Source organism: Mytilus californianus, unplaced genomic scaffold (genome assembly GCF_021869535.1).
Source record: "Mytilus californianus isolate M0D057914Y unplaced genomic scaffold, xbMytCali1.0.p SCAF_4, whole genome shotgun sequence".
NCBI classification, from domain to species: domain Eukaryota; kingdom Metazoa; phylum Mollusca; class Bivalvia; order Mytilida; family Mytilidae; genus Mytilus; species Mytilus californianus.
This window is the reverse complement of record NW_026262690.1, coordinates 115,914,249-115,942,100: the sequence shown is the minus strand read 5'-3', so window position 1 is coordinate 115,942,100 and position 27,852 is coordinate 115,914,249. Positions and strand designations below refer to the sequence as shown.

Sequence of the window (27,852 nt, the reverse complement as noted above, 5' to 3'; positions counted from 1 at the left end):
TTTCATGCTAGAATAACTTTGGCCAAAGCCAGCAAAAGCCATGCATACAAATATATATAGAGAGAGTTTGTCATCAGAACTACTTCTACTTTATAGTCCATTGACTCACTGTTTAGTCCAGATAAGTGAGCAACAATTGATTTGGTTGAGGGTCTGTCTTGTGGGATCTGACATTTTCTGACGAGCAGATCATCACAAGCGTATGAACCCATTGACATGAATCAAACTTTGATCTTAGAACTTCAACTAATCAACCAACCCTAGTCATAGGTCAATGAAGACAGACCTCATTATTTGATATATGAATCAAGACAAGGTCGTTACTTGGACACCAGAATTAACCTTGACCTTTGATCTCAAATCTTTTTACATACTAAAGTTCATTGATCTGGATGGGATTTAGTAAATAGAGAATAATGGGCAAAAAATTAAGAATGGAGAAAAATAGATAAAAAAAAAATGATAATAATGAGGTGGTTAAACATAATGAATAGAGAATAAAGGATAAAAAATTAAAATATAAGATAGAGAAAAAATATTTAAAAAAAAAAACATATATACAGAACTATAGACACCCACACCCAATCCAGACCCTCATGGTGATTATATAAAATTCTCTTCATAATAAACTTGTCCTTCTTAAACAGGTGACATCTTTGATCATTTTGAATGAAAGTTTTGTCAACCTTCTATTACCTCCTTTGCCACTACTTTCTTTCTATGTGTACTTATCTACAAGAAATATATAGGTTTTAATCATACTGCTGGTGTAGATTAATAAATTCGAGGTAAAGGTATAATCCAATTTCCATTCCATTTTTATACCCCGCTCTTTGAAGCTAGCATTATACAGTGATGGGGGGGGGGGTTGTTGTTGTTGTCCATTCCTTCGTCAGTACATCCCTCTTTTGTATCATCATTGTTCCTGAACCGCTAGACAGAATTGTGTGAAACTTTCTCAGAATTTTACTCACATTACTAGGGCACCATCAATTTATTTCTATAGCCAATTAATTTCTTGGGATTTACTTTGGTATGACATGGACTTTTGTCATATATGCACTCTACAGCACACATTTGTATCTGATTCTCCTCTTAAACCCCTAATCAGAATTTATGAAACTTTCTCAAAATCTTCACTATATGAGGCAATTGTGCACCTACTTTTTTTTATCTGAATTATTATTATGTTTGGGAAGGTCTTTAGCCATGAGCTAAATGGACTACACCTTAAGCAATAAGGCCAAGGCAACTTAATACAAAATCTATTCTCCTTCATACAACATGCATTGTAACAATTATTGTAAAAACTGGTTCAATTATAAAATGAAATTAAACTTAAGTAAATCAACAACTGAAATATAATAAGTTTTTTATTCATCATTAATGCAAAAACATTCACTAAATAATAAATAACAATAAAACAACCAGTGTGCATGTAATTGTAATGAAACAATTATTATAATGTTGATCGTAAGAAATCTTAATGTTGCTGTATTTTAGATCTCAAAGATGAATCATCTCTTTGGTAGTATCCATATGCAAAGCACATGATATCAGTTCAACAATAATCAGGGATGCTTTCACTGAAAATGCCTTCTATTCCATTCTGTACATTTGGCCAGAAGAGCTCAAACTTTTCATCAGGCCCAATAAGGGTATTTATTTCAAGAAAATCCTTCACAATCCAAGAATTACAACATTTTTCAAATTTTTTAAAAATATCAAATATTATTGGGCTGAGAAGGATTTTCTAAAACAAATTGGTAATTTTTTAAACATCGTTTTTCAATTGCATATCAGACTCTGTTAAGTTTTGTAGTAATAAGAACACGTAATGTTTGATCAAATGCAGTGCAGACACATAGTCCTTCTTTGTCGGGACTCCAATCAAAGGAGCTGATTGGTTGTGTTGACATCATTACATTCTGTAATAGATTGACAGTACCAGCCACACCCATTTCTGCTCCATTCTCATCTTCCTTCACCCTCTTTGCTGGATATGTACTATAAATAAAACAAGATTATCAAAGATTAATATGTTACCTGCATTGTCAATGAAAATAACACAATTTTGTGTGTCCTCAATGCTATATTAGATTTATCTTTATCAGGAAAACTCACACCTAAAGATTTGAAAGCCAGGGATGTATAAACAAGCAGAAACATTATAAGCTATATGACAAAAAGAGACCTAAAAAAATAGTCATTCTGGCGCCTTTTATAGATGACTATGCGGTATGGGCTTTGCTCATTGTTGAAGGTTGTACAGTGACCTATAGTTGTTAATTTCTGTGTCATTTGGTCTCTGGTGGAGAGTTATCTGCATATATATATATCATTATTTAAAACTGATATATACAGCTTCTCATGATTTTGGCAAGTTAAATGATATTTTCCATTGTATAATGATTGATATGAATATAGGAAAAAGAAGGATACACAGGTCAATGAGACAGTAACCAAACAACACAAATTACAGAGAAACATCTAAAGGTACACATACAGTCTTCAACAATAGACAGGTGTCTATATCAAGATCTAAATCATCTCAAGTCTCTAAATAAAATACTCCGCTGGGCGCAGCTTGATACGACCGCAGAGGTCGAACCCTGAACAGTTGGGGCAAGTATGGACACAACATTCAAGCTTGATACAGCACTGAATTTGGATTGTGATTAAATATTTGACACAGCATAGGTTTCTGACACAGAATGAATGTGGTCTAAGAACTTAAAAATTTTCAAACCATATCATTATTATTTGCTTTTATATATAAATCAGAAATAACCAATTTAAAATGGAAAATTTTAAAGAACAAGCATTCTGTGAGTATTGCATGGCAATACATAGTCCCCTACCGGTTAAAAATTCATTGTTATGGAACGAAATTCTAACTTGATCTATAACTTGTCTTGGTGTAAACTACATAAAAATATCAAGTCAAAATCTTCAAGCATGACGAAAAAAACTGTTGAAAACTGATTATTTAAGTGAATTTTCTATGTCCAAAGACCATAACTCTGCACAAAATCATCAGACCGGAACAAAATTCCAACTTGATCTGTAACTTGTCGTGATAAAACTATATACTAATGATCAAATCAATATCTTCAAGAATGACAAACAAACCTACCACTAAATTCTTCAAACAATTTACCAAAGAAAAGGAAAAAAATCCAAAATGTCATTTTGCCTTTTAAAAAATGAGTTATTTCCCTTTGAACAGAAACTACTGATTAATAAGTATTTCATCAAAAATTTAATTCTAGGGAAAGGGCTTTTACTGAACAAAGAGAAAAGCTAAAATCGTGAAAATTGAACTTGACCTGTAACTTGTCATGATAAAACAATAAACCAAATATCAAATCAATATCTTCAAGCATGAAGAAAAAAAGTCTGGAAAACTGATTGGCCGGACTGACAGATGGACAGACAGACGGACAGAGTGCAAACCTAAAGTCCCCTTGGACTTCGTCGGTAGGGGACTAAAAAAAGGGAAAAAAAATCTCCCCCCCCCCCCCCCCCCCAATTTTTTGAACCCCCTTATGATTCATCACCTCCAAACTCAATCCCAGCCTTCCCTTTGTGGTATGTTACAATGTACCTTGCAGTACAATTTCAGAGAGATCCATACACTTGAACACAAGTAATGGTCTGGAAACTAGAAAAATGCTTGTTTTTTGGCCAAATTCCTAAACGTTTAGGGCAATTACCCCCAAATTCAAACCCAGCTTTCCCTTTGTGATATGGAACCTTGTAGTACAATTGCATAAAGATCCATACACTAACACACAAGTTATTGTCCTGAAACTAGAAAAATGCTTGTTTTTTGCCCCTTTTCGGCCCCTAATTCCTAAAATTTTGAGGCAATCACCCCCAAAATCAATCCCAGCCTTCCCTTTGTGATATGGTACATTGCAGTACAATTTCAGAGAGATCCATACACTTGAACACAAGTTATTGTCTGGAAACTAGAAAAATGCTTATTTTTGGCCCCTTATTCCTAAACGTTTTGGACAATTACCCCCAAACTCAATTCCAGCTTTTACTTTGTGATATGGAACCTTGTAGTACAATTTCAGAAAGATCCATACACTTACACACAAGTTATTGTCATGAAACTAGAAAAATGCTTGTTTTTTGCCCCTAATTCCTGAAATTTTGAGGCATTTACTCCCAAAATCAATCCCAGCATTCCCTTTGTGATATGGAACCTTGTGGTACAATGTCAGAGTGATCCATACACTGACACACAAGTTATGTCTGGAAGTTACAAAAATGCTTATTTTTGGCCCCTTAATTCCTTAACTGTTGGTACCATAACCCCCAAAATCAATCCCAACCTTCCTTTTGTGGTATTGAACCTTATGGTAACATTTCATAGAGATCCATTCACTTAAACTAAAGTTAGAGTGCGAAAACCAATGTGTCTTAGGACGACGCCGACGTCATACCAATATACGACCACAAAATTTTTTTGCGGTCGTATAAAAATGATGTGAATAGACTAAACAGAAACTTTTCTAAAAAATTTTTGTCATTCTTTTTATAGGTCAGCTTTGGTGGCCAAGTGTTCTAAGCAGAACATCTACAATAATCACTAGCTTGTCAAAGACTGTGGCAGGTGTTTTGGATTTCTATTTTAATAGATCACTTTCGAATTATTTCCTTCACCGGAAAATTTCGTCAATTATGCGCCCCTTTAGGACATCAATTACCAAATAGAGGGGAGTGCCTGCCTCCCTGCACTATTAAAGTTCATCAAGCGCCTTCATGATCGTTATTATGCAGTATAAACTAGAAATAATGTTTGTTCCATAGGTACTTAATCACAATTCCCTAATGACAGCAGTGCTGATTATCAATTATAAGAATTTAAATTGCCGAATAATTTGTGCAATATAGCATCATATATTACAACCTCTCGCTCAACATTGGAAGGAAGTGATGACGCCCCTAAACGCACAAATGATGTTAACAGTAACCAATGTTTTTGACGGAAATGCAACAAACTGGAAAGTAGTCTATTGGCAAGGATTACCAGTTTTCTTGCCAATTGTACTCTTCAATTACTCTGGCTTCCTCCACCAATACAAATTTGTTGCATTGATATAGCTTAGACTGCTGAATCATTCTTTTTATAGCTCTCTTGATGGAAGAAAAGTATGTTGTAAATTTGGCTTCAATTATTAAAATGTAGAATTAAACTTACTATTTCCATAAATTCAGTGTACCATTTCCTCCAAGTGTCATGAATACATCTCTGTTCTGTGGTAAGTGTCTGCAGCCCCATACTGTAGATTTATGTGCCTGGTAAAAATAATTGTAATATAAATTAGACATATATTTAAGGTCATTATGAACAGTAGTGGGAAACATTTTTAAAAAGACTTTCCTGTTAAAGGAGTAGGCCCAGTAAGACTCCTTTTTGGCCCCAAAATATAGCAGTTTTACAAAATTGTTAAAATGTAAATTTTTAGCTATTTATTGGAAAGAAGAATACTTCTGTTACATAAATATGGGCTGTTTTTGACAATAAAATGCTCATGTATCGGGTACTAGCATCATTAAGTCATGCTAAATTACTGAAATCTTCGAAATTTTAGCATTTTGGTTAATTTTTAGACGGTTTCCGTCTGAAATGGAAGTGGCTGCATTTGTTTTCATTCTTAATATTGAAATGTAAGTTGTATTTGATGATAATACATAATATATATAAAGGTTGAGAATGAACACGGATGCAGCCACTTTCATTTTTGACAAAAACCATCTGAAAAGTGACATATTATGGCATATTTGATAGATTTTTCATATTTAAGCTTGAATTTGAGTGTCTTTAATGACTAAGTCAGTTCAAATCTTTCCCATAAACTAATTGAATCGACTGAAGTAGACACTGAAGTGTTTAAAAAGTGTCCAAAATCTTTCATGAGATGAACCTGAATTTTGAGGCCAAAATCGGCCCTTACCGGACCTACTCCTTTCAATTTAACCTTATTCAGTCAAAATATACAGCTGGATTTTTACATCCCTTTTCTTTTGAATTTTGCTAAAACATTCTAAATCTAGAACTGTTGTAACATAATGAACCATATGCAATTGTAAGATAGGCAATAAAAGTTTTGACACTTAAAAATGCTGGAATCTGTAACCTCAATACAAAACAAATTTTATCTTTCCATATTTCGGAAGATATATAATCTCCTAATTCAACCTTATCAAAAGATAGACCTTACTTTCATATGATGATATATTGCATTGCTAAAAACAAAAGAAACAGAGAAACAGAGGAAGACCTGATTTGATTATATTCATATTGTCTTCTCTAATTTTCTTGTGTTTCCACTCTATAGCTTATTATTCTTATTATTATTCTATGCTAGAATCAGGCAAATGGTGGATATTCTGTCAAAAAAATGTTTCAGCTAAAGTCAACACTTTCTAAACCAAAAATATTATAAATTTGTTTTCAGATAGTTTAAATGGTTATGAAAGTAACTCATTGAGAACACAAAATCTAGGTACAGTGCATATCAAATTAGCTATAAATACTGACTCCAATCACACCAAAAGAAGGTTATCATAAACCTTTTTGTTGTTCATATTATACAACAAAAAATTGTGTAAATTTGATGGATATGAATTGTTTACTGGAATCATACATGGAAATCTGGAACATTTTTTATATACTGTAAATTATTGAGAGGTTTTTATTAATGAGAAAAATGCGACTAGGTAGGTGAGTATCACAATAATAAGAACTCATATTCTAATATCTTATACATATATACGTATACAGATTAACCTCAAATCGCAATAATTAATCTTGCATTTTTGTCCATTCTTCAAAAATCACAATAATAAATGCACGCAAAAATTTCTGAATTTACAGTACTTGTGACTTACTTTTTCTGTAACACAAGCAAATCCCTTTGTTGGATGTTGTGTCCTCATATCATATACATGGAACTTTGATTCTAATGTAGTAGCTACCAGTTTATTCATACTGATGTCTTTCCTGTCAAATTCTAATCCACATACCTAAAAAAATACAGTAAGTTATTTGTAAAAAAAAAATTATAATATGATAGGAAAACTCAAATATATAAAACAACTTTCAAATATTTTGATTGTGTTACTTTTTTTTTTACACATTACAAGGTACACACAAAAATACACTCTTTGCAAAGCTTAAAAGAAATCATCTTTATTCATATTTTCAGATTGTAAAATAACTTTAAAGTTAGAACATATCTCAATAGGCTAATCAAAATAAATTTATTTATAACTTTTATATGTAATTTTTATACTTTTCTATGTTTATACTTCAAATCAAATTACCTAGATTATATCGTTCTTTAAAAGAAACCCTGTAAAACCGACTAATTTTTCAAAGCAATTTTTTAGCAACTGTCCCGATTACAAAAATAATAAACTGACAAATATGTCAAACTTGGATCTTTTCTAAATCAAATAAATCAACAAAGTTAGAAAAATATATGAGGTGAAGTCAGCTAGAAAGAGCTAAACACAAATTTAGTGTGTTTTACAATAATACATACTCCATTTTTAATGTTAGTCTCCCATTTTAAGGCCATGTTTCTGAGGTCAAATAATTTAATATCACCATTGTCATACCCTGCACAAACACATCTATCACTCTGGTTATAGGCATGTCCTTAAAGAGAAAAAAATATAAATAAGAGGAGATGTAAACAGCAACCCCTGTAAAACACATCTATCACTCTGGTTATAGGCATGTCCTTAAAGAGAAAATATAAATAAGAGGAGATGTAAACAGCAACCCCTGTAAAATACATCTATCACTCTGGTTATAGGCATGTCCTTAAAGAGAAAATATAAATAAGAGGAGATGTAAACAGTAACCCTGTAAAACACATCTATCACTCTGGTTATAGGCATGTCCTTAAAGAGAAAATATAAATAAGAGGAGATGTAAACAGCAACCCCTGTAAAATACATCTATCACTCTGGTTATAGGCATGTCCTTAAAGAGAAAATATAAATAAGAGGAGATGTAAACAGCAACCCCTGTAAAATACATCTATCACTCTGGTTATAGGCATGTCCTTAAAGAGAAAATATAAATAAGAGGAGATGTAAACAGTAACCCTGTAAAATACATCTATCACTCTGGTTATAGGCATGTCCTTAAAGAGAAAATATAAATAAGAGGAGATGTAAACAGCAACCCCTGTAAAATACATCTATCACTCTGGTTATAGGCATGTCCTTAAAGAGAAAATATAAATAAGAGGAGATGTAAACAGCAACCCCTGTAAAATACATCTATCACTCTGGTTATAGGCATGTCCTTAAAGAGAAAATATAAATAAGAGGAGATGTAAACAGCAACCCCTGTAAAACACATCTATCACTCTGGTTATAGGCATATCCTTAAAGAGAAAATATAAATAAGAGGAGATGTAAACAGCAACCCCTGTAAAATACATCTATCACTCTGGTTATAGGCATGTCCTTAAAGAGAAAATATAAATAAGAGGAGATGTAAACAGTAACCCTGTAAAACACATCTATCACTCTGGTTATAGGCATGTCCTTAAAGAGAAAATATAAATAAGAGGAGATGTAAACAGCAACCCCTGTAAAACACATCTATCACTCTGGTTATAGGCATGTCCTTAAAGAGAAAATATAAATAAGAGGAGATGTAAACAGCAACCCCTGTAAAACACATCTATCACTCTGGTTATAGGCATATCCTTAAAGAGAAAATATAAATAAGAGGAGATGTAAACAGTAACCCTGTAAAATACATCTATCACTCTGGTTATAGGCATGTCCTTAAAGAGAAAATATAAATAAGAGGAGATGTAAACAGCAACCCCTGTAAAATACATCTATCACTCTGGTTATAGGCATGTCCTTAAAGAGAAAATATAAATAAGAGGAGATGTAAACAGCAACCCCTGTAAAATACATCTATCACTCTGGTTATAGGCATGTCCTTAAAGAGAAAATATAAATAAGAGGAGATGTAAACAGTAACCCTGTAAAATACATCTATCACTCTGGTTATAGGCATATCCTTAAAGAGAAAATATAAATAAGAGGAGATGTAAACAGCAACCCCTGTAAAACACATCTATCACTCTGGTTATAGGCATGTCCTTAAAGAGAAAATATAAATAAGAGGAGATGTAAACAGTAACCCTGTAAAACACATCTATCACTCTGGTTATAGGCATGTCCTTAAAGAGAAAATATAAATAAGAGGAGATGTAAACAGCAACCCCTGTAAAACACATCTATCACTCTGGTTATAGGCATGTCCTTAAAGAGAAAATATAAATAAGAGGAGATGTAAACAGTAACCCTGTAAAATACATCTATCACTCTGGTTATAGGCATATCCTTAAAGAGAAAATATAAATAAGAGGAGATGTAAACAGCAACCCCTGTAAAATACATCTATCACTCTGGTTATAGGCATATCCTTAAAGAGAAAATATAAATAAGAGGAGATGTAAACAGCAACCCCTGTAAAATACATCTATCACTCTGGTTATAGGCATGTCCTTAGAGAGAAAATATAAATAAGAGGAGATGTAAACAGCAACCCCTGTAAAACACATCTATCACTCTGGTTATAGGCATGTCCTTAAAGAGAAAATATAAATAAGAGGAGATGTAAACAGTAACCCTGTAAAATACATCTATCACTCTGGTTATAGGCATGTCCTTAAAGAGAAAATATAAATAAGAGGAGATGTAAACAGCAACCCTGTAAAACACACCTATCACTCTGGTTATAGGCATGTCCTTAAAGAGAAAATATAAATAAGAGGAGATGTAAACAGCAACCCCTGTAAAACACATCTATCACTCTGGTTATAGGCATGTCCTTAAAGAGAAAATATAAATAAGAGGAGATGTAAACAGTAACCCTGTAAAATACATCTATCACTCTGGTTATAGGCATGTCCTTAAAGAGAAAATATAAATAAGAGGAGATGTAAACAGCAACCCCTGTAAAACACATCTATCACTCTGGTTATAGGCATGTCCTTAAAGAGAAAATATAAATAAGAGGAGATGTAAACAGTAACCCTGTAAAATACATCTATCACTCTGGTTATAGGCATGTCCTTAAAGAGAAAATATAAATAAGAGGAGATGTAAACAGCAACCCCTGTAAAATACATCTATCACTCTGGTTATAGGCATGTCCTTAAAGAGAAAATATAAATAAGAGGAGATGTAAACAGTAACCCTGTAAAACACACCTATCACTCTGGTTATAGGCATGTCCTTAAAGAGAAAATATAAATAAGAGATGTAAACAGCAACCCCTGTAAAACACATCTATCACTCTGGTTATAGGCATGTCCTTAAAGAGAAAATATAAATAAGAGGAGATGTAAACAGCAACCCCTGTAAAATACATCTATCACTCTGGTTATAGGCATGTCCTTAAAGAGAAAATATAAATAAGAGGAGATGTAAACAGTAACCCTGTAAAACACATCTATCACTCTGGTTATAGGCATGTCCTTAAAGAGAAAATATAAATAAGAGGAGATGTAAACAGCAACCCCTGTAAAATACATCTATCACTCTGGTTATAGGCATGTCCTTAAAGAGAAAATATAAATAAGAGGAGATGTAAACAGTAACCCTGTAAAATACATCTATCACTCTGGTTATAGGCATGTCCTTAAAGAGAAAATATAAATAAGAGGAGATGTAAACAGCAACCCCTGTAAAACACATCTATCACTCTGGTTATAGGCATATCCTTAAAGAGAAAATATAAATAAGAGGAGATGTAAACAGCAACCCCTGTAAAACACATCTATCACTCTGGTTATAGGCATGTCCTTAAAGAGAAAATATAAATAAGAGGAGATGTAAACAGCAACCCCTGTAAAACACATCTATCACTCTGGTTATAGGCATGTCCTTAAAGAGAAAATATAAATAAGAGGAGATGTAAACAGCAACCCCTGTAAAATACATCTATCACTCTGGTTATAGGCATGTCCTTAAAGAGAAAATATAAATAAGAGGAGATGTAAACAGTAACCCTGTAAAACACATCTATCACTCTGGTTATAGGCATGTCCTTAAAGAGAAAATAAAAATAAGAGGAGATGTAAACAGTAACCCTGTAAAACACATCTATCACTCTGGTTATAGGCATGTCCTTAAAGAGAAAATATAAATATAAGGAGATGTAAACAGCAACCCCTGTAAAATACATCTATCACTCTGGTTATAGGCATGTCCTTAAAGAGAAAATATAAATAAGAGGAGATGTAAACAGCAACCCCTGTAAAACACATCTATCACTCTGGTTATAGGCATGTCCTTAAAGAGAAAATATAAATAAGAGGAGATGTAAACAGTAACCCTGTAAAATACATCTATCACTCTGGTTATAGGCATGTCCTTAAAGAGAAAATATAAATAAGAGGAGATGTAAACAGCAACCCCTGTAAAACACATCTATCACTCTGGTTATAGGCATATCCTTAAAGAGAAAATATAAATAAGAGGAGATGTAAACAGCAACCCCTGTAAAACACATCTATCACTCTGGTTATAGGCATGTCCTTAAAGAGAAAATATAAATAAGAGGAGATGTAAACAGCAACCCCTGTAAAACACATCTATCACTCTGGTTATAGGCATGCCCTTAAAGAGAAAATATAAATAAGAGGAGATGTAAACAGCAACCCCTGTAAAACACATCTATCACTCTGGTTATAGGCATGCCCTTAAAGAGAAAATATAAATAAGAGGAGATGTAAACAGCAACCCCTGTAAAATACATCTATCACTCTGGTTATAGGCATGTCCTTAAAGAGAAAATATAAATAAGAGGAGATGTAAACAGCAACCCCTGTAAAATACATCTATCACTCTGGTTATAGGCATGTCCTTAAAGAGAAAATATAAATAAGAGGAGATGTAAACAGCAACCCCTGTAAAATACATCTATCACTCTGGTTATAGGCATATCCTTAAAGAGAAAATATAAATAAGAGGAGATGTAAACAGCAACCCCTGTAAAATACATCTATCACTCTGGTTATAGGCATATCCTTAAAGAGAAAATATAAATAAGAGGAGATGTGAACAGCAACCCCTGTAAAATACATCTATCACTCTGGTTATAGGCATGTCCTTAAAGAGAAAATATAAATAAGAGGAGATGTAAACAGTAACCCTGTAAAACACATCTATCACTCTGGTTATAGGCATGTCCTTAAAGAGAAAATATAAATAAGAGGAGATGTAAACAGTAACCCTGTAAAATACATCTATCACTCTGGTTATAGGCATGTCCTTAAAGAGAAAATATAAATAAGAGGAGATGTAAACAGTAACCCTGTAAAACACACCTATCACTCTGGTTATAGGCATGTCCTTAAAGAGAAAATATAAATAAGAGGAGATGTAAACAGTAACCCTGTAAAATACATCTATCACTCTGGTTATAGGCATGTCCTTAAAGAGAAAATATAAATAAGAGGAGATGTAAACAGCAACCCCTGTAAAACACACCTATCACTCTGGTTATAGGCATATCCTTAAAGAGAAAATATAAATAAGAGGAGATGTAAACAGCAACCCCTGTAAAATACATCTATCACTCTGGTTATAGGCATGTCCTTAAAGAGAAAATATAAATAAGAGGAGATGTAAACAGTAACCCTGTAAAACACATCTATCACTCTGGTTATAGGCATGTCCTTAAAGAGAAAATATAAATAAGAGGAGATGTAAACAGCAACCCCTGTAAAATACATCTATCACTCTGGTTATAGGCATGTCCTTAAAGAGAAAATATAAATAAGAGGAGATGTAAACAGTAACCCTGTAAAACACATCTATCACTCTGGTTATAGGCATGTCCTTAAAGAGAAAATATAAATAAGAGGAGATGTAAACAGTAACCCTGTAAAACACATCTATCACTCTGGTTATAGGCATATCCTTAAAGAGAAAATATAAATAAGAGATGTAAACAGCAACCCCTGTAAAACACATCTATCACTCTGGTTATAGGCATGTCCTTAAAGAGAAAATATAAATAAGAGGAGATGTAAACAGTAACCCTGTAAAATACATCTATTACTCTGGTTATAGGCATGTCCTTAAAGAGAAAATATAAATAAGAGGAGATGTAAACAGCAACCCCTGTAAAATACATCTATCACTCTGGTTATAGGCATATCCTTAAAGAGAAAATATAAATAAGAGATGTAAACAGCAACCCCTGTAAAACACATCTATCACTCTGGTTATAGGCATGTCCTTAAAGAGAAAATATAAATAAGAGGAGATGTAAACAGTAACCCTGTAAAATACATCTATCACTCTGGTTATAGGCATATCCTTAAAGAGAAAATATAAATAAGAGGAGATGTAAACAGCAACCCCTGTAAAACACATCTATCACTCTGGTTATAGGCATATCCTTAAAGAGAAAATATAAATAAGAGGAGATGTAAACAGCAACCCCTGTAAAATACATCTATCACTCTGGTTATAGGCATGTCCTTAAAGAGAAAATATAAATAAGAGGAGATGTAAACAGCAACCCCTGTAAAATACATCTATCACTCTGGTTATAGGCATGTCCTTAAAGAGAAAATATAAATAAGAGGAGATGTAAACAGTAACCCTGTAAAATACATCTATCACTCTGGTTATAGGCATATCCTTAAAGAGAAAATATAAATAAGAGGAGATGTAAACAGCAACCCCTGTAAAACACATCTATCACTCTGGTTATAGGCATATCCTTAAAGAGAAAATATAAATAAGAGGAGATGTAAACAGCAACCCCTGTAAAATACATCTATCACTCTGGTTATAGGCATGTCCTTAAAGAGAAAATATAAATAAGAGGAGATGTAAACAGCAACCCCTGTAAAATACATCTATCACTCTGGTTATAGGCATGTCCTTAAAGAGAAAATATAAATAAGAGGAGATGTAAACAGTAACCCTGTAAAACACATCTATCACTCTGGTTATAGGCATGTCCTTAAAGAGAAAATATAAATAAGAGGAGATGTAAACAGCAACCCCTGTAAAATACATCTATCACTCTGGTTATAGGCATATCCTTAAAGAGAAAATATAAATAAGAGGAGATGTAAACAGTTACCCTGTAAAACACATCTATCACTCTGGTTATAGGCATGTCCTTAAAGAGAAAATATAAATAAGAGGAGATGTAAACAGCAACCCCTGTAAAATACATCTATCACTCTGGTTATAGGCATGTCCTTAAAGAGAAAATATAAATAAGAGGAGATGTAAACAGCAACCCCTGTAAAATACATCTATCACTCTGGTTATAGGCATATCCTTAAAGAGAAAATATAAATAAGAGGAGATGTAAACAGTAACCCTGTAAAACACATCTATCACTCTGGTTATAGGCATGTCCTTAAAGAGAAAATATAAATAAGAGGAGATGTAAACAGCAACCCCTGTAAAACACATCTATCACTCTGGTTATAGGCATGTCCTTAAAGAGAAAATATAAATAAGAGGAGATGTAAACAGCAACCCCTGTAAAATACATCTATCACTCTGGTTATAGGCATGTCCTTAAAGAGAAAATATAAATAAGAGGAGATGTAAACAGCAACCCCTGTAAAATACATCTATCACTCTGGTTATAGGCATGTCCTTAAAGAGAAAATATAAATAAGAGGAGATGTAAACAGTAACCCTGTAAAATACATCTATCACTCTGGTTATAGGCATATCCTTAAAGAGAAAATATAAATAAGAGGAGATGTAAACAGCAACCCCTGTAAAACACATCTATCACTCTGGTTATAGGCATATCCTTAAAGAGAAAATATAAATAAGAGGAGATGTAAACAGCAACCCCTGTAAAATACATCTATCACTCTGGTTATAGGCATGTCCTTAAAGAGAAAATATAAATAAGAGGAGATGTAAACAGCAACCCCTGTAAAATACATCTATCACTCTGGTTATAGGCATGTCCTTAAAGAGAAAATATAAATAAGAGGAGATGTAAACAGTAACCCTGTAAAACACATCTATCACTCTGGTTATAGGCATGTCCTTAAAGAGAAAATATAAATAAGAGGAGATGTAAACAGCAACCCCTGTAAAATACATCTATCACTCTGGTTATAGGCATATCCTTAAAGAGAAAATATAAATAAGAGGAGATGCAAACAGTAACCCTGTAAAACACATCTATCACTCTGGTTATAGGCATGTCCTTAAAGAGAAAATATAAATAAGAGAAGATGTAAACAGCAACCCCTGTAAAATACATCTATCACTCTGGTTATAGGCATGTCCTTAAAGAGAAAATATAAATAAGAGGAGATGTAAACAGCAACCCCTGTAAAATACATCTATCACTCTGGTTATAGGCATATCCTTAAAGAGAAAATATAAATAAGAGGAGATGTAAACAGTAACCCTGTAAAACACATCTATCACTCTGGTTATAGGCATGTCCTTAAAGAGAAAATATAAATAAGAGGAGATGTAAACAGCAACCCCTGTAAAACACATCTATCACTCTGGTTATAGGCATGTCCTTAAAGAGAAAATATAAATAAGAGGAGATGTAAACAGTAACCCTGTAAAATACATCTATCACTCTGGTTATAGGCATGTCCTTAAAGAGAAAATATAAATAAGAGATGTAAACAGCAACCCCTGTAAAACACATCTATCACTCTGGTTATAGGCATGTCCTTAAAGAGAAAATATAAATAAGAGGAGATGTAAACAGTAACCCTGTAAAATACATCTATCACTCTGGTTATAGGCATGTCCTTAAAGAGAAAATATAAATAAGAGGAGATGTAAACAGCAACCCTGTAAAACACATCTATCACTCTGGTTATAGGCATGTCCTTAAAGAGAAAATATAAATAAGAGGAGATGTAAACAGTAACCCTGTAAAACACACCTATCACTCTGGTTATAGGCATGTCCTTAAAGAGAAAATATAAATAAGAGATGTAAACAGCATACGCTGGGCAAACACATCTATCACTCTGAAAATATGAATGAAAGGGAGATGTAACAAGGTTGGATAATAAATATCTTGATGAGACAGCATCCCACCAACCAACATAATTCTAGAGGTCAACATACAGTATAATTGAACACTAGTTTGTGGTTAAGTACGAAATTATTAATTTCCTTGTAACTGTTTCTGTTTTAAAAACAAACAGACAAGTACCATGTATTTTTTATAGGGCTGCAAACATTTTTTTAATATAATTTCAATAACACCTGAATATTAGCCTGACATGAAAATATAACCAAATATTTTCACAACTTTTTAGTGAAAAAAACATAGTTTCAATGATTTCATAAATGTAAGAATTCAGTGTTCTCTCAACAAAATTCATATACATGATATAACACCCTGGGAATTTTGAATATACTGATAGTGCAAAGGATCCTCAATGATATAATTCCACAAATACATGTACATGTACAATGAAAAAAGAACCAAATGTTGAAGAACATGAATAAAAAAATATACCAAATGCAACTGTCCAACAGTCTCGTTTATCTTCTCCTTCACCAGCTTCCATTGTAGCCACTGGGTCATTTTTCTGTCTGGGATCCCATACTTTTACAGCACCTGTTTCAACAGAAAATAAAATTTTAACACTTTAAAAGCATAACAAGAAGTTAAATTAAGTGTTTTAAATGTTGATATTTAAAAAAAATCTAAATAACACTTTATAAATCTAGTGCAACTGAAGCAATTTTCTGGATTTATCTTCATCAAAAAATACTTCAACCAAAAAAATTCTCTGGTGATTGAATTTAACCTCTTATATCATGTATATTAACATTAACATCATACAACACAACTAACACAAAAATACACATATTTTTTTGGCTTGTGCTTTTTCATATCATTCAGAAGTGTAGAACTCATACCATCTCTACTTGCTGTAACTATTTCTGGAGCTCCCTCTCCAATGTAACCACCAACTCCATCAATAGCATTTATAATTTCTTTGTGGGCTTTCACAGAATACACAGGTAATTCCATTGCCTCTAAGTTCCTACAATATATAAACAACAATAAAACATATAACCTGGACATACAAAATTCAACACCAGCAAATGTTTAATTTTTATTTTCTTTGTTTTTCTTATGGGGAAAAGTGGTATACATTTTGTAGGATAAATTTAAGCAAGCTGATGATGAGGGATAGCTGTTAAGGTCCAGCAGCAAATTAAATCCATATTCCAACAGTCCACAGGAAGACATGACACTGAACCAATTTACATTATTCTGACTCTGAGCCAACCAGAACTAGTCTGTGCTATTACTCCTTACTGCTGTGTGCTTAGCAGAGAAGCATCAAATACAACTTTTAAAGTCTTTGAATTGACCTGGCTGGGGTTCCAACCCATGACTTCTGACACTCATTGTGAATATGTTGCCATGTGAACACATTACCACAAGAGAGGTCAAATGCCCACAAGAAAACATTCCCAAGATTAAGTTTTATACATCAAGAAACTATTAGTTCTGTTCTTCATCATGACTTTTACTGGAACTTCTTCATCCAAAAGAAAGAAGATCTCTCACTTGATATTCCCTATCTGTAACACATGGTTTAAAGGAGACGTGACACGATTTTTTTTTCTTAATTTTTTTTCTTATTAAATTAATAAATATTAGTCATAAAACATGTTTTGTACAATTTTGCTTGTCAAAACCTGATCAATCTGCATTTTTTTTAGGTCAAAGATCCAGCGCTTGTCATAAAGAATGATTTTTAATTAGATAATGATCACGTGATCGTGCTTATGTCAGTGGTCACAAGCTGGGAAAATGTCTCTAACTGGACAATGTCGATACACTATGGACGATATTGACAGCACTTTTCCCGATAACTGACAAACTACGAAGACAATTGAGCTCATCAATTTGAGCCATTGTGTGTGGAAAATAACCAAGAAAAGGATATTAATTCTTCATGCGAAAAGTCTGACGACGACGACGATTTTTCAGACAATACCGATCGGATTGTTACCATACATATGGGTTTGTCTGATGAATAAATTTAATAAACGGCTTTCCTCCTTTTTTTTCCATTTAAATACAACTACTTTTAATCATGATTGCAAATATAAATTTTATAATAATTGATGATCAAATTCTTTTTTTTTTCTCTCTGTTACGGTAATATTATAACTATGTGTGCGCCAGAAGTAGAAAGAAAAAAGACAAGAGTGCACACGCTGAAATGTCTCGCCTTCTTTACTAATCATTGATATTATGTTGATAGTCCTAAATATAAAGCTTTATTACAACTGTCACATAAACTTAACATTAACCGAGAAAACTAAACATTGACCAATGAACCATGAAAATGAGGTCAAGGTCAGATGAACCATGCCAGGCAGACATGTACAGCTAACAATTCTTCCATACAACAAATATAGTTGACCTATTGCTTATATTTAAAGAAAAAACAGACCAAAACACAAAAACTAAACACTGAGCAATGAACCGTGAAATTAGGTCAAGGTCAAATAAAACCTGGGCGACTGACATATAGATCATAAAATATTTCCATACACCAAATATATTTGACCTATTGCATATAGTAATAGAAAAAAAGACCAAAACTAAAAAACTTAACTTTGACCACTGAACCATGAAAATGAGGTCAAGGTTAGATGACACCTGCCAGCTAGACATGTACACCTTACAATCATTCCATACACCAAATATAGTAGACCTATTGCATATAGTATAAGAAAAACAGACTAAAACACAAAAACTTAACTATAACCTCTGAACCATGAAAATGAGGTCAAGGTCAGATGACACCTGCCAGTTGGACATGTACACATTACAGTCCTTCCATACACCAAATATACTAGACCTATTGCTTATAGTATCTGAGATATGGACTTGACCACCAAAATTTAACCTTGTTCACTGATCCATGAAATGAGGTCGAGGTCAAGTGAAAACTGTCATGAGAACCTTGCAAGGTACGCACATACCAAATATAGTTATCCTATTACTTATAATAAGAGAGAATTTAACATTACAAAAAATCTTAACTTTTTTTTCAAGTAGTCACTGAACCATGAAAATGAGGTCAAGGACATTGGTCATGTGACTGACAGAAACTTCGTAACATGAGGCATCTACATACAAAGTATGAAGCATCCAGGTCTTCCAACTTCTAAATTATAAAGCTTTTAAGAAGTTAGCTAACGCTGCCGCCGCCGCCGTAGCCGCTGCCGGATCACTATCCCTATGTCGAGCTTTCTGCGACAAAAGTCGCAGGCTCGACAAAAAAAACGATAGTAAAAGTCAAATAAGGCTTTCGCAAAGGGTACGTTTTTTGTTTTGAGACCTTAAATAGGTATAAAGTACTTATGATATTTTTGGTTGGAAACTATACATCACGCCAAGGATTTGTATAGTAACAAATCCTTTATCACACTTTTTCTGCAGTAGGATATTTAATTAACAATTTTATTACTTTCCCCTCTTTTATGTAAACAATTCAATTTAATATTTTATTTACGTCTCACCTTATGTATAAAATTACACAATACAAAACATTTATTGGAGGCTGTTGTTTTAGTAATTAAATTTTGACACCTATAGCATATTTGACCAGGTGAAAGGTAAGAAGGCACTATTGTGATTTAGTCACATGTTTGATGTTATTTACCTTTTAAAACCATACATTTTTAAGAAAAAATACTATAGTCTTATGTTGAATAATTAATATAGTTATATTACATTTCTAAAGTATGCAATTTCATCCAAACCCTTATAAATCTAACTTAAAATTTAAGGAATTACACAAAGTAAATTCACATATTTCCACCCTCTCTTTCAAATATCATTTAGCAATCAATTTGTTTATTGCTACCTGTCCAGCAAAATGCTTGAGTCCAGGAAAATATTCACATAATGTTCATTTTCAAAATATTTCTTCAAAAAGGGGTCATTTGAATAAATGTTAAATTTTCAATCAGACTGAGCATTAAAATGTTTACATGTGACATACTTCAGTCTTCAAGAACATGAGTTATGTATTAGTTGTATTTGGCTTTGATCTAGCTTACAGTATTTGTGCGTTACCTCTATTGTTTATAGTTGTTTCTGTACTTTGTAGGTATAAAACCACTAATTCATAGCCCCATTGCTTTCTATGTTAAATTCTGCAATTTCAAGCATTAATGGCTACTTTGTCTTAAGTTCAAATAAAGTAGCAGTTATTTCATGTCAAAACTATACCTTATCCTGACTTGTGCTGAAAAATTCAACATACCTTTAATTGCATATTAGAGCGTACTGGTTCCGGGAAGTTTGATAGTACAAAAACAGGTACTTCTAATCAGAACAACAGGGCAAATGAGCCCTCCTATAAAAATTGTATATACTTCTTTATTATTCAAAAGAAACTTTCAACAAGGGTTCTACAGTGATCCCAAGTCCCCAAGCTTTCATTTGATACCAAAACTACCCAAATATTCCACCTATTGACAAAGATACAGCTATGCGTAGGAACTATTTTGTTTAAAATATGTACTACTTTCTTGTATGTTCTTTCCGACCGGGCCTTAATTAGTGGTTCTATACCTATAACAGCACCTAACTTGTTATATTGACTTCTGCTTGACTTAATTTCCTTCTATGATCTATTTCTAGCATAGAAAAACACATAAAGCTTTAGTCAAAACACAATATCACTGAATTCAAGCTCAAATTGGACTGGTAGTAACATATGCGTTATACAAAGAAAACTCCATAGGAATACTAATAGTGACAGATATGACATTTTTTCAATGTTTACCAGTTCTTATTTGTTAATATCTACTCAAATAGCAGTGTCCTTACATATTTGTCTTATTTTTATCAAAGATTCTTCCTTGAATATAAATACAGTGGTCCAAACATAAAAATAATAGATAATTTTGACCCCCCTTTTTTCTACATGTTGAAAAAGGAGAGTGATTTGGTAAAAACCATACTTTTATGTATAAACATGGATCAAAAAGAGCAATTTATGTATCTCCCAGCTAGGCAACTTGCTAAACTGGTTATAAAATGCATTTCAAGTGAGATTTTGGAAATCCTATATAAGTATACATCAATTTCATTTGAAAATAAATGATTCACTAAGAAACTCAATAAAACATGAACACTCACTAGATAATTTGACCAAAAGCAATATTTATACTACTAACTAGTCATAATATACATGTTTCATTGGTTTCAGTCTAAGGTAATGGAAAAATTTAAACTTCAGGTAAAATCTTAACTGTGTGCATGCTAAATGCTCAAAAAAGGCTGAAATACCTTATTGTAGCAATTTGAGGGTTGTAATTTGACACCAACATAATTGGTACATCAAAAAAATAATGTAACATGATAACTGACAACAAATGTGACTAATTTTCATTGTAAAGGGTATGATTTCTAAAAATAGAATTTCACATGCCTTTCAGTAATAGGTATAAAACCACTAATTCATAGCCCCATTGCTTTCTATGTTAAATTCTGCAATTTCAAGCATTAATGGCTACTTTGTCTTAAGTTCAAATAAAGTAGCAGTTATTTCATGTCAAAACTATACCTTATCCTGACTTGTGCTGAAAAATTCAACATACCTTTAATTGCATATTAGAGCGTACTGGTTCCGGGAAGTTTGATAGTACAAAAACAGGTACTTCTAATCAGAACAACAGGGCAAATGAGCCCTCCTATAAAAATTGTATATACTTCTTTATTATTCAAAAGAAACTTTCAACAAGGGTTCTACAGTGATCCCAAGTCCCCAAGCTTTCATTTGATACCAAAACTACCCAAATATTCCACCTATTGACAAAGATACAGCTATGCGTAGGAACTATTTTGTTTAAAATATGTACTACTTTCTTGTATGTTCTTTCCGACCGGGCCTTAATTAGTGGTTCTATACCTATAACAGCACCTAACTTGTTATATTGACTTCTGCTTGACTTAATTTCCTTCTATGATCTATTTCTAGCATAGAAAAACACATAAAGCTTTAGTCAAAACACAATATCACTGAATTCAAGCTCAAATTGGACTGGTAGTAACATATGCGTTATACAAAGAAAACTCCATAGGAATACTAATAGTGACAGATATGACATTTTTTCAATGTTTACCAGTTCTTATTTGTTAATATCTACTCAAATAGCAGTGTCCTTACATATTTGTCTTATTTTTATCAAAGATTCTTCCTTGAATATAAATACAGTGGTCCAAACATAAAAATAATAGATAATTTTGACCCCCCTTTTTTCTACATGTTGAAAAAGGAGAGTGATTTGGTAAAAACCATACTTTTATGTATAAACATGGATCAAAAAGAGCAATTTATGTATCTCCCAGCTAGGCAACTTGCTAAACTGGTTATAAAATGCATTTCAAGTGAGATTTTGGAAATCCTATATAAGTATACATCAATTTCATTTGAAAATAAATGATTCACTAAGAAACTCAATAAAACATGAACACTCACTAGATAATTTGACCAAAAGCAATATTTATACTACTAACTAGTCATAATATACATGTTTCATTGGTTTCAGTCTAAGGTAATGGAAAAATTTAAACTTCAGGTAAAATCTTAACTGTGTGCATGCTAAATGCTCAAAAAAGGCTGAAATACCTTATTGTAGCAATTTGAGGGTTGTAATTTGACACCAACATAATTGGTACATCAAAAAAATAATGTAACATGATAACTGACAACAAATGTGACTAATTTTCATTGTAAAGGGTATGATTTCTAAAAATAGAATTTCACATGCCTTTCAGTAATAGGTATAAAACCACTAATTCATAGCCCCATTGCTTTCTATGTTAAATTCTGCAATTTTAAGCATTAATGGCTACTTTGTCTTAAGTTCAAATAAAGTAGCAGTTATTTCACGTCAAAACTATACCTTATCCTGACTTGTGCTGAAAAATTCAACATACCTTTAATTGCATATTAGAGCGTACTGGTTCCGGGAAGTTTGATAGTACAAAAACAGGTACTTCTAATCAGAACAACAGGGCAAATGAGCCCTCCTATAAAAATTGTATATACTTCTTTATTATTCAAAAGAAACTTTCAACAAGGGTTCTACAGTGATCCCAAGTCCCCAAGCTTTCATTTGATACCAAAACTACCCAAATATTCCACCTATTGACAAAGATACAGCTATGCGTAGGAACTATTTTGTTTAAAATATGTACTACTTTCTTGTATGTTCTTTCCGACCGGGCCTTAATTAGTGGTTCTATACCTGTACTGATCTTTTGAGTTAGACTGGTTTTTATAGTTCTTATGTACTGCTGTAAGACCACTATCACACGGTTTTTTTGTTTTTATTTTTGTTGGGTTTTTTTTGGGGGGGGGGGGGGGGGGGGCACTCACAAAAATATACCCCCGGCACATTTTGAATGTGTCTGTCTTAAATCAGGAGCATGTAGATCAGTGGTTTTCATTGGTTCATGTCTGTCAAATTTTTTCGGCAAAATTATTTTGTTATAAATAAGTTAGTTTTCTCGTTAAAATTGTTTCACCTTTTCATTTTAACTTTATCGTCTTTTATAGCCGAATATACGGTATAAGAGTTTTCTCATTGTTGGATGCTGTACGGTCATACCAAATAATTGGTTCAAAGGACACTTTCTTCATTTATCATAAAGTTTCCATTTTTAAAAGAAATGTTTTTCTTCATCTGAATCTTTACCAACTAGATTGTTATGGAAATATGCTTATTTGACAGGTCGATAAAATCGTGTCATGTCTCCTTTAAGGAACATGTACATATACAGGAATTACCAATATATTACAAAATTAACTGTAATTAGCTGGTGTGACATGCCCACAAATACTTAAATTCTGGATAGGTCCAACAGTCAGCAATCTTGAATCTAAAATAGGACATTGTTATCTTATTTAATTCTTTTTCATAGCAAATAAAATAAACTTGCAAAATATATAATAAATTAAAAATCAAAATTACAAACCATATCTGCATTTTTCCATCAAAGTCTCCAGTTGCAAAATATCTTTGCTGTAAACTTGATGCTCCAAATGTTCCACATTTCAAAGCTTTTGATTTCTCAATCTGTTAACACAAAAATTATTTTAAAGATTCATAGATAAAATGTATAAAAGAGTTTTTTTTTGTAATGCGATCCTTACTCATAAATGTAGGGTATCATGAGATTTTATGTTAGAATAGAAAGGATATGGGATGAATGTCCAGTATACATGAGACGAAAAATCATGAATACTAGTACATGTAGTCTACAAAATAGCAAAATTATCAAAGTATTGTGTTCTTCATCTTGAAAGGTCCTTTAAAATGAGCCCACTTTCCATTTGCTTTTTTAGTCATGTCAAATTTAATCATTAATTAGAACCATACCCTGAACCCCCATATATAAATTTGATAAAATTCTGGATCCTCACCTGTAGGTACAATGTATAAAGAATTTTCATTAGGGTTAGAAAACGTGTGGGAAATTGTGGTTTTTCCGAGAGCTGAAACAAAACTCCCAGATACATGTATGGGTAATACTTGGCCATATGATTTTAAAGCATATTGTTACACATCATTATAAGTTAAGACGAATTGCAATATCATATAGTAACTGTTATAGATACATTGTAGGTTTCGATTAACAAAATTTTAGCAAGCTTTACTTCCCTTTCGTCACCATGTTTGAGGTCTAAGTGCACAAATTCCTTCATAAATCAGTCAAAAACTTGTTTACATTGTAACTGACCGTTACACTTTAGTCAGTTTAGAAAAAGTTGTTTTCTGAACAATTCAAAGTTCTTTTAGCATGTTTAGCTTTGCTTGATTCATCAGCACAATCTAGTAAGGATATTGTTTGCATGACTTGTTTTAATTTGGTTAGTCAAATAAGAAAATCATTGGTGATCCATTTACCCCTAAGATTACTTTTTAAACCTACAAATGTAACTTATACATTTTGTAGTTTACAATTTCCAGCAAAACCTGATAACCTACAAGTAAAATGTTTAATAAAACAAACATGCCCCAATAACCTTCAGGAACTCATCAGATAACACCTGCCTCTTTTGAATGAGAGCAAATGAGTATTAGGACACAAAGAAACATGGGAGAACTCATTTGTTGGCAAATGAACCATTCTTTCGAGAAACAATTCATCTTATTGCTATTTGTCCGCCATTACTGGACATCACCAGTCAGGGGACTTATTGAAATAAGTGATTTTCAATCACTTACATTTATTTAAGTAGCAAATTCGAAGTTTTGTCACAAATTAAGATTTTGTAGTTTTACCAAAATTTTTAACACATAGGTTTAGATAATATCTTTTCATTAGTAAAATAGAAAAAAATGAACTTTTTGCTTCTTTTAAGCAGCAAGGTGTATATGCCTTTGATGCAGTCATTTAGCTGCAAATTCTATTTTAGTTGAAAAAATGCTATAAAAATGGCTTTACATAATGAACTGATACTTTCTTAATAGATTTTCCCAGCAGTGGGAGTATTTTTCCTGTAAAATTCAAGGTTTCGTCTTATAGATTATGTAATAAAATTCTACTGTTCGCGATCAAAATTTCACTGTTCGGGGTGTTGAAACTAGTGGGGGTTATTAAAATAATGATACTTAAAGAAGTGATTTTTATGAAGGAAATTGAGGTATGACACCTGCTTAAAAGTATCATATATTTGAAAAAGTACTTAAACAAGTGATTATTATGTCACTATCCTAGATTTAGTACAAGGTCATCACCTGACATGACCCGGTCATCCTATCAACACAGATGTTGGTTCTGATAATTTTACCAACATAATTAATCCTGGATCATTAGTATTCTATATTTAAAGCTACAATAAAATTAAATCACTTAGTCTAGTGATTAATTTGTACTACTTAAATAGGTGATTATTAAAGAAAGACAACTCTTTCTTCCAACCTTTATGGACATAATGTTACTTGAATCAGTGATTTAGAAAATCACTCATTTAAGTAAGTCCCCTGACGGATCACAAAGGTTCCCGTACAATTTGGACGCCATACAAATTAATAGAAACTACCTGAAGCCACAATGGAAAAGTGATTGTTGTATGACATCAATAGTTCAAGAGGCACAGATTCTCGGATCAAGTGACGCATATTTCCAAATAGCGATAAGGTCTATAGATCGGAAGCAAGTTAACTCGTACCATTGTAAACTCGTACCACGTAAACTCGTACCAAAAAAGTTAACTCGTACCAACGTAAACTCGTACCACTGGGAAGTCGTACCAATCAGAACTCGTACCACTGCAAACTCGTACCATTAAAAATATATTCAAAAATACGAATGTTTTATGATTTTTTTTTTGGTAAACTAAATAAAAAAAGTTGAATTACTTGAATTTTATACTAGATTTTAATGAAAACTTAGACAAAAATACGAATGTTTTATGATTATTTTTTTTTTAAGCTTTATACAAAAAATTAAAATATCTTTGAAATTTATACCAAATTTTAATGAAAACTTAGACAAAAATACGAATGTAATTTCTTAATTACCATGCTAATAAATATATTAAATTCCTTTGATTGTGTGATTATTGGTTGATTATTAACTAATCAACTTGTTTTTATTTATCTTTAACTAATCAACTTGTATAATCATATAAGCATGGTCATATTCTGCTGAAATGTGCTGAATATTGTATAAAAATAAATTTCATACTTTCTAACTGTTGGTCATAAACAATTTTAAACCTTTAAAACACAATCAATAAATTCGTTCATTAAATAAAATTCCTTTTAGAAACAATAGAAAAATACCCAAATCTATTCAATGTTACTGATTTGGAATGATTAAAAATTAAATCAAATAGTTGTCAGTAAAAGTTTAAAAAAGAGTCTATTCAAGGGAGACAACAAAGCCAATCTGCCACGGTTTTCTCTATCCAATTAGACAAGGAAAATTAGCTACAAATTGGTTATTGTAATTTCAAATTATATACATTTTACAGACTTAAGAGGTATTCAGTGAAATTAAAGTATATATTCATCATTAAACACCATTTGAATGCATTTAAATAAGTTGGTACGAGTTTACAATGGTATGAATTTACCGTGGTACGAGTTAGCAGTGGTACGAGTTTGCATTGGTACGAGTTTTTGTTTAGTGGTACGAGTTGACATTGGTACGAGTTTACAATGGTACGAGATAACTATAATTCTATAGATCTTGTCATAATTTTAAGAATCAGTGACACTTATCAGAGAATTTGTGACACTTGAACTATTGATGTCATACAAGCATCACTATTCTCGTGTGCTATCCGACATTTACTCTTGTGATGTCAAAATTTTACGTGATTGTCTGTGATGCCCAATAATGGCGGATAAATAACTAACGATAAGGTGTTTTCCAAAATGGTGGCTTGAGCCCAACTTGTTGGAGACAACACAAGTACAAGGTGACAGATAGTTGGGAAATTTAATCTAACTTACATCATGAACTAATTTAATATCACCATGTTGTACTTCATAAACTTGAAATGCTCCAGTTCCGCGTGCATGGTTACCAAGTACAATAAATTTTGCGCTACAAGGAATCCATTTTGTATCGAACAATGTGTAATTTACTGGTTTCTGTACATGGGAAATAATCTGTGGTTTCTCCATTTTTTTCGAAAACCTTTTCAACAAGGAAAGCCTGTAGAAATTCGATTAAACCCAATCCTGTAGCAACATGAAATTTCTTTTTCTTTCGCGAACTTTAACCGGAAGTGAATCTTTTTT

The 27,852-nt window shown here is 32.5% G+C and overlaps 1 protein-coding gene across 1 annotated transcript; it reads right to left on the bottom strand.

Moving 5' to 3' along the window:
- Positions 1-1,355: 1,355 nt before the first annotated feature.
- Positions 1,356-27,851, bottom strand: LOC127739186 (dynein axonemal assembly factor 10-like). Its single transcript, XM_052250795.1, has 8 exons — positions 27,562-27,851; positions 24,071-24,171; positions 16,966-17,093; positions 16,559-16,660; positions 7,566-7,681; positions 6,910-7,044; positions 5,216-5,313; positions 1,356-2,007 (listed from the first exon to the last, which is right to left on the bottom strand). The coding sequence occupies exons 1-8, from the start codon at positions 27,733-27,735 to the stop codon at positions 1,800-1,802; spliced, it is 1,062 nt and encodes a 353-aa protein (XP_052106755.1). The 5' UTR covers positions 27,736-27,851; the 3' UTR covers positions 1,356-1,799.
- Between the last annotated feature and the right edge of the window lies 1 nt (position 27,852).

What these genes read in the sequence shown, in the direction of transcription:
- LOC127739186 (XM_052250795.1), bottom strand. Translation starts at nt 27,735, where the DNA reads ATGGAGAAACCACAGATTATTTCCCATGTACAGAAACCAGTAAATTAC. An exon ending in CTGTTGGACAGTTGCATTTG is followed by an intron (nt 7,682 to 16,558) that starts GTATATTTTTTT and finishes TTTCTCTTTAAG; the next exon opens with GACATGCCTATAACCAGAGT. An exon ending in ACACTGAATTTATGGAAATA is followed by an intron (nt 2,008 to 5,215) that starts GTAAGTTTAATT and finishes TTTTATTTATAG; the next exon opens with TACATATCCAGCAAAGAGGG.